The 13,676-nt window shown below is 41.6% G+C and overlaps 1 protein-coding gene across 1 annotated transcript; it reads right to left on the reverse strand.

The window, feature by feature from the left end:
* Positions 1-985: 985 nt before the first annotated feature.
* Positions 986-7,250, reverse strand: terf2ip (telomeric repeat binding factor 2, interacting protein). Its single transcript, XM_030092061.1, has 9 exons — positions 7,193-7,250; positions 5,796-6,041; positions 4,907-5,052; positions 3,487-3,722; positions 3,329-3,409; positions 2,672-3,227; positions 2,421-2,515; positions 1,587-1,994; positions 986-1,502 (listed from the first exon to the last, which is right to left on the reverse strand). The coding sequence occupies exons 2-9, from the start codon at positions 6,023-6,025 to the stop codon at positions 1,281-1,283; spliced, it is 1,974 nt and encodes a 657-aa protein (XP_029947921.1). The 5' UTR covers positions 6,026-6,041; positions 7,193-7,250; the 3' UTR covers positions 986-1,280.
* Positions 7,251-13,676: the final 6,426 nt, after the last annotated feature.

Below are 13,676 nucleotides of genomic sequence, written 5' to 3' on the forward strand. Positions count from 1 at the left end.
TTTGCTTTTATAATCATGTTGGGGGATGAGAGGCGCAGCAATACTCCAATAAGCCGTATTCGGGTAAAGTCTGCAGATCTCGTATCTGATTCTGTTTAATTTGCTTCTTAAATAGCATCCTGTTGATTTTCAGGCAGATTCATCTGCTTTAACTTCATTTCTTTTCGTAGATTACTCTGTTTTCGAGTATTGATACAGTGTATTCATGTGGGTGGATTCTGTTTAAACTTTATGAATGTAATCAGTTGATATGGGGGTCGAATGAAATAAAAAAAGGTGGATTGGTTAAAAACAAATGTCATTCTGAGTCTTATTTTTTTTTTCAAAACTTTCACTCCAGAGTTTGCATGTTTTAACTGTGCTTGCATGGTTTATCTCCAGCAGCCCAAAAACATGGAGCTACTTCAGGTGAATTGGCAACACTGAAATTGTAAATGTGAGGATGGGATAGTTTAAGTTTTCTCCTGTGATGGATCATCTCCGTTATCCTGCAGCTCTAAATATTATTCTGCAGACTAATCTTAAATGTATAAAAACTTCTATTTTAGGCCTCAATTCATGATGTGTTTTACAACTTTCAGATTAAGTTGGTTTTTAATTTCACTATTCACATCTTCAAAGGCAGAAAATATTTGGTCACATGTAAATGGAACTGTAAAATATACTAGGTTAGTTCATATCATGACCAGAATAACTGTAGAACACCACATATTTCATACTAAACTGCGCCCCTGCTGGTCAGATTCATGTATTACAGTACATGGAATTTCTTACAACTAGCAACCTAAAAACTTCTTTAAACGACCGTTTGCACAGGAAAAATGTTCAGAGTGAGAACTTACCAAATAGACACTTGAGGATAGAAAATCTAATGTGTTCTGATTTTTGTACCATTTCCATTAAATAAGTGGAGTGTCCACATTTCTAGTGTTACATGTTCATAAAGTGATCAAAAAAAAAAAAAAAAACCCTCAAAACATGAAAACAAAAGTTTTATTCATATCAGGATTTTTTAAAAATCAAATGTACAATTTTATTTGGAAAATAATGTCATAAAACATTTAAAAACAATAAAAAAAAATCATAAACATCTTCCCTAGTTTATTTGAAATCTCTCATTAAGTGTTTATAACACACACACACACACACACACACACACACACACACACACACACACACACACACACACACACACACACACACACACACACACACACACACACACACACACACACACACACACACACACACACACACACACACACACACTGTGTTTCTCTTCATCTCTCCACCTCCAGAAACACGATTCTTTTGGCGACTTCTTCTTCTCCATATCTGCTCTGCAGCTCCTGGCGGCCGTCGGGGTTGGCCGAGAGCAGAGTGCTGTCGTCGGACCGGCTCCAGAAGGGTCCGGGGACCGAGGAGGGGTTCAGGAGCAGCTCCAGAGCAGCAGAGGAGTCTCCACTGGTCTTCAACAAGGCTTTAGTCACAGCAGCCAAATCCTGGCCGGGAGAGGAAATCAGACACGAATGACAAATGTCTTGAACGACTTCATCCGACTTCAAAATAAGAGGCAGTTACTGCACCTGCTCAGACTGAGTCATCAGCTCTCTGATCAGCCGCATGTCCTCCTCTAACTGGACCTGAGTCAGGGAAAGTGCAGCAGCGCCTCCTGCTGGTGGGGGGCAGGATGGAGCTGCTGCTGCAGACGGACTCTCCTCCTCCTGAGATTCACTCTCAAAGATGAACAGGTGGGCTTTGGATGCTGCAGGGTTCGAGCTGGAGGTCTGGAGCTTTGGTCTGATCTCCAGGAGGCTGGGTCCGGGTTCGGGTTCGGGTTCAGGCTCAGGCTCGGGCTCGGGCTCGGGTTCAGGCTCAGGTGACTCTCGGGATCCAGAATCTTCAGCTGGACCTGAAGATGGAGGAACTGATTCTGTGGGAGCAGCCGCTGCTTCGGCGGGTATCTGGAGATCTGGAGTTTCATCTTCACTCGACTGTGGAGCATCAAGAGAGCAGAGTTTAGAGCAGTGGCATCAAACTCAGTTCACTTCAGAAGCCACATGCAGCCCAGCGTGAAGTTCAAGGAGGCGGAACAGTAAAATCTTTAACATGAAATCCTCTCCAGACTAATGCTGGCATGAATTCTGAAGCTTTCATTAATAAGGATTTTATTTAAAGCTATTCTATGAGCAAAGAGGCAGTTAACTTTCACTGCCTCTGATCTGCAGCGTCTCAGTGGACAAATTTAGAATAGCAGGTAGTTTAAATGATCTTTAATTGCGATGCACCTAACCGATCACCCACGTATCTGTAAAAGTAAAAACCACCATGTAGACAAGTAGAAAGACTTTACAACAGGCTCATTCTGAAACACCTAAAACTAAAAACAAACTTGGATCTGTCCATGAATAAAGTCTTACTTCACTTTCAAACTCCTTTGCTGCCAGTTCAAGGATTCCCAGCGGCCTCTTCTCTTTCTTCTTCTGTGCTTTCTGCGGCTCTGCTTGAGACTCGTCTGACAAATCAAACAGAAGCTTCAGCTGTAACTCCACAGTTCATCTGCAGCTACTTCATGAAGAGCATGGACAGTTAAACAGGAGCCGGTACACACCGGCAGAAACTGAAACAGAAACTGGTCAAATCTGTCTGAGCTGTTTGTTAAAGCTCCCACCTGTGTGTGGTGTTTCGGGGATGTGAGCCTCTTCGCTCTCCTCCGACTGACTCTCTGCTTCAGGCCTCACACTCTTTGCTCGGGCCTTCTTCGGAGGCGGCTCCTCGGCGCTCCCGTCTCTCTGCTGAGCCGACTTCACTGCTGATTCGTCTCTCTGAGCGGTCTGAGGAGACGAGGGGGCACAAGACGGCCGGAGCCTTTTGCTGGACGGTTCAGGAGACGATGACACCTGCAGCTTGAGCTGCCTGCGAGTGACTCGGCGCTGTGGGGTCTCCAGGCTGGAGGGGGTCTCCATGTCGGAGGACGCCTCCTGCTCCGGTCTGCTGGGAGTCCTCAGCTGCGTCCCGGGCTCAGCTGGAGCACAGCTCTCTGCCTCACTCTGTGATTGAGGCTGATCTTCTGCTGGCTGCGCCGTCTCAGCTGCAGGGATCTGATCTTCTGTCTGTAGATCCACACGGGGCTCTTCGGCTGGAGGACAGTCAGATGTTTCAGCCGGCAGTTCATCTGCCTGCAGCTCCTCCTCTTCATCGTCTGATCTGCTTCCAGCTGGCTCAGGCTGTCGGCAGGAAACTGAATTATTCACTAAAATCCCAAACTCTGATTTCCTACCACCTGGAAGTGGAATAACAATACTTAAACCAAAGAAATAAACTGCACCTTTACTGCTGTGAGGTCTGTTTCAGCTGGAGGTTTCTGAGGAGAAGCAGCTTCTTCTTTCGGTTTCTGAACCTCTGAATCCTGAGGACACGATTCAAGCTTCACGTCATAAAATATAAGACTCTTAATTGTCTATAACCGATCATAAATCAACGGACCTCAGTCTTTTCCTCTGCTTCCTTCTCGTTGTTTTGCGTCGTTTCCGGGTCCTCGTCTCCCGTCTGTCTGTTGGCCAGTCGCAGTCGGTAGCGGTATTTCATGGACTGCCAGCTGTGAGTCGTCACGCGCTGCTTCGCCATCTCCTGCCAGAGGCGGTTGCCGCCGATCTCAGACTTGTGCATGCTGACATATTTCAAAATGGCTGCATCTTCTTCGGGTGTATAAGGAATTCTTCCTGTTTTAAGTGATCCAAAAAAAAAAAAAAACAACATGAGCAGATTCACATGTTACACACTTAATTCATCAGGGTTTCCCTCAGTGCTTTATAGGCCTGGCGGGCCGCCAGGCTTTACTTGCACCCCCCCCCCCCCCCCCCCCCCCCCCCCCCCCCGCCAGGCTAAGCGTCGGTGTTTTGTTTTTTTTGCTTGTTTTTTTTTTCGTAAATATGTTTTTTTTTTATGAGCCAAAAAAGCGACACCAAAGACGGTCTCTAGAGCTTTTAATGGCATCTGGTGATACGGTTGCAATGGCGACACCGTATGGTCGATGCGTGAACACATAGGGGGTCAGAGGTGAGGCGTGTTTTCATCAGAGAGCCGCTGCTCGTTGATGACGCAGAGCCGGTGCGAGCTAGCATGGATGTTAGCACGTCGTCAGAGCAGCCTTCTGTGAGCCGCGATGGTAAACATCGAACTAGCGAATTTAATCCAAAATGGTTCGTGTTCTATCCTCAGAATGATTCACTGTCCAAACGGTGGAACTGCGGTGCTTCTGTTTAATGAAGCAGAACATTCTTCTTCTACTGCTTCACACTGCACTATACATGTAACAGTAACAATGCGCCCTCTGCTGGACTGAAGGAGGTACTGCTGGACTTATGCACTGCTGTGAACTCCATATAAACAACAAATACTGAAAGAACATATAAATATTATTTACTGTAAGCAATCTAATCATTTTTCTTTAGTTTTTCATTCAAAAAGTAGACGTGGTCAGACAGTCCAGTAGATACTTCTTCAGCCCCTGAGTGCCCTGTTTTTACACCTTGATCATGTTTGCACTTTTTTATTTTTGTTAATTTATTTTACCTTTAAATGTGAACAGCAATGCCTTGTTTTAAGATTCATTAGGATTTAACTTAATTGAAAACAATTGATATTTATTTTAATTGTATTTTTGTGTTTGTTAAAACTTGATTTAAGATTATGCCTTTTTGTAAGACTCTGCATTTAAGTAATGTTAATAAATGCTTACAATAACACAAAACTTATTATTATTATTTTTTTTTTACATAAACACGGTGGGCTTCTCCAGCAGTCCAACCACCAGGGTTAGCAAGTTTTCTGGGGGAAACCCTGATGCATGAATATAAAAGCACGTTTTACATGTTTATCAGGATTACTGTCTAACTCGAAGTACCTCTCAGGAGTGCCGGGGAGCCCTCTCTGTTGCCGTTGAGTCGAGCAGACTGTCTTTGCACCAGTTTGGGGGTCAGCCTGTAGTTATCCAAATCCAGCTGTTCATTCTTCTCAATACAGTCGTGGATGTACTGCGTCGACACATACCTGAAGAATTTGACGGCAGGCAGCAGAGTTAAAACCTTTCTATTTTAGTTTGCAGTTAAAACATGTCATTAAGAAACAAAACAAACACACGTGTTGAAGATAAAAAAGAAAATCTTTCAAATTTGATTATTCAAATCAAACTCCCATATTGTTCTAAATGAAAGGCTTTTTCCCAGGAAATAGATCTAAAAAAGTGGGGTCATGGGGTCTGGGGTTTCATATTTTGCATGTTGGATGTGAAATGGTTGTCACTCGGTTATCAGAAGGAGATATCTCTCTCTCCTTATATCTGAAACAGCTATTTTCTCCTCAGTGGTCTGCTGTGAGCACAGAGGGAAGGGGGAGGAGTAATAAGTATTTAACAGGACTGCAGCTTCTTTGTTCTGGGGTTGTGTTCCTGGAGCAAAAGGCTGGACGTTCCACTGCTTCAGGGTCGGGCCCGCCACTGTCACCACCAGTCTGGCTCCCTGGCTGGTGTCAGTATTTGAGTGCTGTAAAAGCAGGAGTTGTCTTATAATTGGGCCAATAACCTATATTAAACCTGACACAGCAGAGAGGTCTGACAGGAATGTGTTGTGCTGCTTAGTTTTCAGTCTACTTAAATAAAACAGTCTTTAACAAATGAGTGTTGATCCCCCATATGAGCAACATCCGGGTTCGAGACCATGCAATCACATATTATTGAATAACTGATTACTTCAAAATGGAAACCCTTGTGAGTGACGGTTTAATTCAACACGCACCGGTGAGCAGCAGAGTCAGGGACGAAGCTTCTGTCCTCTGGATCGATCAGCAGGATTGCTTCTGGCTGCTGGACGTTGCACAGTGTCCCTCCTCCGGCAGTGATGAGCGGCTGAAGTTTGCGTTTTAAGGGACCCGGGCACAGATAGAACAACATGGGCTCACCTTCCACCGACACGAAGAGAACCGGGGAGACGGGAGGCCGGGCCACAGCGTCCTGTTTAGCAGGCATGGTCACAACATGAAGACTGATGGGAGAAATTCAATGAAGAGTTGTGTTAGGAAACACGCAAGGACGTGCACTTTCACAAGAAAATCCTGTAAATACAGGAAGATATAAATCTAAACAGGGCGTGGCTGCGGCTGCCAAACCCTTCCTACACTGACCGGTCAGTTTATTTCACAGACACGTGAATAATTTACTTGTTTATTTTTCTCTACATTTAAATAAACAGCTTTCACTTTAAAAGTTCCAAGAGATTCCAATGTGGAATAAACTAAGCAAAAAAAAAAAATGATCATGAGAAGTAGGACACGTAATACTGAGACTTATATTGGTCTCATAATGTTTTGGCATCACTGCTACTTCTGGCCAAAACGTACTGAAATCTGATTACTTAAAAAAAAAAGTTGGTATATTTTTAGGTACTTCATTCATATCCACAATGGGTTTTGACACTTCTTCTGGCTGTCTTACTTTAGAAATGTGTTTTTTTTTTCCAAGAAAAAGCATGACTGATGACCTTAGACAGATTAAAAATAATGTGTGCACCATCAACTTCCAACTAACTACTGTAGCAAAACTGAATGATGTGGCACAGCAGCACTACAACAATAGAACTGCATGCACATGTATGGGACATCCTAACTCAAGAGATCCACACTATTTCTAGCTTTAGGGACTACAGCATTTCTTTGGCAGTTGATCATATTTTGGTAATTTTTGCAATTTTGTTTTAAACTGACAAACGAAATGAAGCTATGAGAAGAAAATATGATAAAATTGTTGAAGTGTGTATTACAGTAACATAAACACCCGGTGTTGCAGCTGATTGAAACATTTATCTTGAAAATGTGGAAATAAAGCCACGTCTAGTATACTTTTTTTATTGCCATAATGGATTGTACTGCTTAGACAAGAACGCCTTAAGCCGCTACATATCAGCGCAGTCGAAAACACTGGGGACCAAACAAATAACCAATGGATTCAGAAAACATTTGTGGTGTTTGAAGTAAACTTACGAGCTCCAAATAGTCGTTAGCTTAGCTTAGTTAGCATATTTTACAACGACGCATTAACCGGAAACATTTCAGATTGTGTTGGGACCTGAGCTGTGATATTACAATGTTCCGACTGAATATTCACCTTCTTGGGGTTTAAATATCTCACACAACTCACCACAGAGAACGTAAAGACCACGCTGACTTTTCCCGCCCTGACAGCAAAACCAAAACAAACGAACTCTACTTCCGGTCCTTCTTCGGTAGTTTCCTGTTTGTAACCAAAACACTGCCCTCTGTTGGTCTGTTTCTGGATTGCACCACAATTTCTTTCTTTCCCTTTCTTGCTTTCTTTCAGAATGGAATAGAATAGAATAGAATAGAATAGAATAGAATAGAATAGAATAGAATAGAATAGAATAGAATAGAATAGAATCACTTTATTCCAGAGGGAAATTCTGCTCAACACAGAGACAAACACAGAGAATAAATTAACTAGAGGTTAAAATATCAACAAGACAGAGTAAAAACGAGTAATATTAAATATTAATATAACATTGCTTAACAGTGACTGGCATAGAAGAATGGCATAAACAGAAAAACACAGCAAACACTATTTACAAGAGGAGTCATGGCGTCTTATGGCCACGGGAATGAAGGATTGCCTCTGCTCTGTGCTGCACTTGGGTGACATGTTGATTGAATACCTTTAAAAGTTTCACGATAATACAAAGACACGGGCAATAATGAGTCTTGTGTTATTTCAGTATAGTTCTTATTTTGATTTGATCCCCTGCTGCAATTCGTTCACAAAAGCCAGTGTTTGGCAGTATTTCATCAGACTCACTTTAACTGTTAAACCACACAAACTGAAGTGCAGCTTTACTCATTCTCCCTCCAGTGAAGCCAGGAGGTCATGGGAAGGAATTGGGCGGCCTGTTTACTGCAGTACCTCTCTGACCTCGCCTCCCTCACCGTCCTGACAGCTACGCTATTGTTATTGGCCTCTGTCGTCGTCCTCCTCTTCTGCTGGACCAGCTGAAACAATACAGGAGCCGCTGAGCTGCGGCGCCTCCTCAAAATCAATGCATGTTTGTAGACTATCTGTAATAATTAGACAGAAGTGAAGACGCTCACTCCTTTTTCCCCGGCCCTGAACTGCTGGCCTGCAACAGTCCACTCATTCCTGAGTCACCGTCAAGCTGCAGGGCTGGTCTGTGTTGTTGACTCAAAGTGATTCCCCCCCCCCCCCCCCCCCCCTTAGAATCAGCAGATCAGAGAGAGGATGTGTGGTCAGGTCGTGACATTGTGACTCAGTGGTTTGGTTTGGGTTCGCTCTGCTGAAGGGGAATCAACCTGCTGCGATGCTCAGTGTTCGATTCCAGTCAGCAGAGGGAGGTGTTGCATCACAGCTGACATCCATCATCCATCCATCCCTCCCTCCATCCATCCATTCATTTCCATATCTCTTTATCCAGCTTCAGAGTCTCCAGCTGGGTGAAGGCTGGGCACATCCTTGAAGGGTCACAGAGCAAAGAACACATAACTTCAGAGTCACTGATCAAATCCTAATACATGTTTTTTAAATTGTGGGAATAAATCAGAGTATCGGACAAAATCCACGCATGCACAGTTTGGACGGTCAAAGTCTCTAGTCTGAAGAAATTTTTAACACGGTCAGAAATTGATCTCAGTCTCTGTGTAGTCACAAGACCCGTCTCACTGTAGGACAAAAGATTTGATCTCTCAATCAAAATATTGTCACGATTGTTGGTCTTTAATGCCAGACGGTGATCACACAGTCTGTGGTAAATGAGTAGATCTGGTGCAGGCCATGTGACCCCGTCCAGATACTATGTGTATCAAACCTCTTAAGGAGACGGACTGAGACTCGAGCGTTGGTTATTTTGTCTCTTCTCTGGAGGCTCCCATCCTCCCTGTGACCAAGCCGCTTGAACAGAAGTACAGCAGACTCCAGGCTAAAGAGACCTGGGTCACTCTGAACCTCCTAACACTCATATCCATTTAAAGAAACGAGTGATGATTATCTAACAATCTCATGCAAGAAGAAATAAATAAAGCTCTGGTCACTTACAGTCCCACAGGTTGCCCCTCAGAAGAGATTCAGACCTCCTCTCTGGTCCGACACTCACTAAAACATTACAGTGAAGCCAAAGCAACAGTTATAGTGAAGGTCATACAAAAGCAGGAGGCTTTACTGTGAAGCAAAAGCATCAACAAAAGTCATTCCCAAAGAATTTGATTTATTTATATGTGACTCTTAAGACTGTCAGTTTAAAGAAACAAACAATTGAATAATGTCAATAAGTGTTTACAAAAAAGTTCTAAACTTCAATTATCAATTAAAAAATATATATTTGATTTCTGAACTTATCTAAACAGTTTGGGGGGGGAACAACAACAACCCACAATTAAGCTAAAACTCAGACTGAATGTCCTCAACAAGCGTTCACAGCTCTGTGGTCTGATCCCAATCGCCACACGCTGCCAGTGCCATAAAAATGTGTTTTGTTTTTTTTTATCAGAAACATGACATATTGTGAAATAGTTACTACCTTATAAAGCTGACTGGACATATGTGGCCATAAAGTGAGAAAAATGCAGAAGCATTTCTATCTTGTTCATTTATTCGAGTTGACTTTATGTTCAAAAAAGCACAAAATCATGCCAAGAAAACCTTTAAAATGTGAAACTATAATGGGAAACCTGTCTTTTAATTCAAGAAAAAAATTAAATCTGCAGAAATTTGTGCATCAGGATAAAAAGAAATACGAGTTGAATTTGAAAAAAAAAAGTGAGAAACACAAATCATTGGCAAAATATGATGATTTAGATTAAAAAAATTAAATAATTAACTAAATGTGAAACATGTGGAAAAGAACAAACAATAAATGCAGTAAAAGCTTAACATGCTGAAATGTATTAATGAGCATTTCGTGGGAAACCTGAAATAATATTGTGGCTGCATTATAAAAATGGATGTGACCTTGATTCGTTTCTTGATTAAAAGTGAACACTCAGGGATATTTTTATTTTATTTTCTGTATTTCCTCACACCCTTACAACCCTTACATTAAACAACACATCTCCAATCTCAGTGGTTAAAGCTTATTGTAAAAGTGTGAGTTGATCTATGAGTTTTTATGTTTTCAAAACAAAAGAAGAAGATGCATTAAAAAAAACTTTTTAAACTAATGAGAGGTAAAGAAAAATCATCAGGACTCTCCTGTCACCTGATCAGAGACACGAGGAAATGATTCATGATCACAGGGTGAAAAAAAAAAGTTTTCACCCTTCCAGGTTGTTACAAGTGTCGATGAATGATATTGAACAGTAAGTTCAAGTAGTAATTCCAGAAGTAAAAGGACAGAAACTGTTCTTAGTTCAGTTGTATTTGGAGCGTTCCCAGTTTGACTTCTGTCAGACGAATGTTTAATTTCATGAGTCACTGGGAGGTGGGAAAGATCCCGATCTTTCCCACCTCCCAGTCACTCGGGAAATTAGTTTAGGGCATCACGTCATTTCATTGAAGGAAAAAAAAAACAAAAAGCTCCTTGGAGAGATAAGATAAGACTTTATTCATCTCACATGGGGAAATAAACGTCACATCAAACGGCACAAAGTGAAGGAAATAAGACCAATCAGATCATTTAAGGTGTTGACAATGAGAAATGGTCTTTTCACCGTCATGAGTACGGTTAGCGGCGTTCCGTACATCAGAGCAGACACAGGGAGGCTGTAGACAGGTGTGGATCACCTGGAGTTACAACTCTTCTGTCACTCAGACAGCCGTCCGTTATGGATCCCAGCTTGGCTGAATCCTCTTTTAAAAGGATTTACAAGGCAGCTGCCTCCGCTGGTGTGTGAATGTGTGTGTGAATGGATAAACGTGATGAACAGTTGAGCACTTTGGGGATATGAGTTGAATGGATTTACCATTTATTGTCACCTAGTTGTGGAATCACAGCTTTCCTACCAGGAGGAGTTTTTTAAAACACTCATGCAAACGGGTCCAAAATACAAGAGTTCTAGGTTTTTCTTTTTTTCTTTACATTTCATTGTATTTTTACGTCATTAACACTGACTTCATGCTGAGATTGCAGTAATTTATTGCTTGGTTTTGTAAAAATATGAACATTTCCATCATGTGCACATGGTGCACCACATAAAACAAACAAACCAAAAAACTATAAAGATGAAATACAAGTTATTATGGCACTCTTTAACTGGCCACACAAGATGAAACTGGGCTGTATGTGGCTCCTGAACCAGAATGAGTTTGACACCCTGATCTACAGTGTGAAATGTCAGTTAACATGCGGTACATAGAATTTTCCCAATCTATTTTAATGATCGTAGATGACACTACATTTTTTTTACAATCTACAATCTATTTTTACACAGTCTTCCACAAACTGACTGAGACAAGCCAGCAACCCGCTAACGGATGGATTCTACCAGTGATTCAACACGTATTCTCATAATTCAGACCTTCAGAACATCTCAAAATAGGATAAATTCCTCATGAAATCCTGTGACAACAGTCTAGACCTGCTGGGTAGAACGACAATGAAATATGATATCATTTTAATGTCTGAAGTGTCTCTCAGGTGCTCTGACTGGGCGGAAGAGGTTGTGGTGAAGTGATCCTATTTTCAGAGAAATACTACAAAAGCAGAATCTAATTCAGTTTTACCACAACTTTTGTTTTATTTATTTAGAGGAAATGAATGAAACTTTCCAAATACTGTACTTTACCTAATGAAGTGTTTAGAGGAAAATATCTTTCAGCTCACTGAAACAGACTTTGACATCAAAAGTTATTTCAAAACCTTGTTTTTTTCTAAACATTTTTGAACAAATCATCAAATGACTTAGTAAAGACAGCAGCAAGACACTCCACATGAAACTAGTCTGTTAAAGAGTCATTAAACTGACCAAAATCACACAGTTTCACAGTTTTTAAACTTTATTATTTCACTGAATGGGGTAAACTTCTCACTGAAATTTCAAAAAATGCTGTTGTAAAACCTTTTGGCTAATTTCCTTTATTGTAATGTGATAGTAACAACACAAAGAAAAGCTCCCTGAATGTGCTTGGCTAGATGGATTGCATGAAATAGAAATCATCACACATACTTTAGTTCAGCTGTAAATAATCAGTATCAGAGTATTTGTACTGCATAAGAACCGTCCTCTTCATAGGTTGAATGTATTTGTGGTGAGTGTAAAGCAGAAGTGATGAACAGTTTCATACTTTTCTCAGATCTCAGAAAATCCCACAGAAGCATCACTTCTCCCAAAGCTTTTAAACCACGTTTTATATCATTGTGAACAATCCTTGTGTCTGGGAGAAAAAGTAAGGAAAGCTCCTATCTTCTCAATAAAACGTCGACAAATGACGTTTCAATACACGTAAAAATGTCGACATACTTTCACCTGATGATCCTGAACGGATCAGTATCAGTGACCAAGTGGAAAAAATGTGTCAACACCTCCAAGTTTCCACAGCTGTCAATAAACATCACTGAAAAGTGATTGAATGAATGAATCACCCGGAAAAAATCCCTCAGACCTGTGACGAAACCAGCGTGGCGTTTGAAATCAGGTGAGCATTGTCACCTGACAGTCGTTGTTGTTTTCCACTGTCATGTCAGGACCCGTTCGTCCCGTCCTGGCCTATAGAGCTCCAGCATGAGCGTGACGCGGCGCGGCGCCGCTCCATTCCCTCCTTTGTTTATGTTGGACTCATTAATTATGATGCAACTCAGCTGAAAGGCTGATTTCTATCTGTGTAGGTTGATGAAACTGAGGAACAATCGGAGTAAAAAAAAAAAGGCTGACGAAACAAGATTGAAGTCAAAACTTTCCATACACCTCATGAAAACAGACGGAATAAACCCCAAAAGAGGATTCCGTGACAATAGAAAAGACATCAACACACCAAAAACCTCCAAACTATCCTGATTGTTCCATTATGTTTGAGCTGCTGTGTTTTATCATGGATGATCAATGAGTTTTCACCAGAAAAATGAGGTTCTGTGGGTGAACTCCTGAAACACATTCCTCCTGACTACACAGCCGTAATTGTTTTACATTAGGAATAAAAAATCTCTCTTTCGGGGACGTTGTTTTTTTTTTTTTTTTTTTTGCACTGAAACTCTAGAAATGTTTTCTCTGCTGGAACATGAAGCAACATACATTCCTGAGGTGTTTTCTGTTTTCTGTGCAAACAGCACATTAAGCTTCGCTGGTGTCTCCGGAGCGATATTTGTCTTGAAGTGGCAGGTGTATCACTTCAGGAAACACACACACACACACACACACACACACACACACACACACACACACACACACACACACACACACACACACATCAGGCATCGCACCCTGTTGGGAGTGAGATTCCCCTCGGACATTAAGACAAAAGAGAATCAAATCAAAAACAAAACAAAACAAAAGCTGCCGTTTCTTACCGAGCTCACACAAAAACAAGACGTCCTCCAGTAAATCAGCGTCTCTATCTTTGGACTTGGCTCGCAGCAGAAACATACTCTCAGAAAATGATCTGGCAGATCAGCGCAGAAATCTTGGCAGCGCCGGGTCTGCAGAGACCCGCTGCAACAAAGTGAGGATATGCT

Source organism: Salarias fasciatus, chromosome 5 (assembly GCF_902148845.1).
Source record: "Salarias fasciatus chromosome 5, fSalaFa1.1, whole genome shotgun sequence".
Taxonomy (NCBI): domain Eukaryota; kingdom Metazoa; phylum Chordata; class Actinopteri; order Blenniiformes; family Blenniidae; genus Salarias; species Salarias fasciatus.

Excerpts from the sequence above, each read along its gene's own strand:
- terf2ip (XM_030092061.1), bottom strand. The coding sequence starts at position 6,025 with ATGCCTGCTAAACAGGACGCTGTGGCCCGGCCTCCCGTCTCCCCGGTT. Across the intron at positions 3,410-3,486 it reads AAGCAGAGGAAAAGACTGAG|GATTCAGAGGTTCAGAAACC; the intron begins GTCCGTTGATTT and ends TCGTGTCCTCAG. Across the intron at positions 2,516-2,671 it reads CCCCGAAACACCACACACAG|ACGAGTCTCAAGCAGAGCCG; the intron begins GTGGGAGCTTTA and ends TTGATTTGTCAG.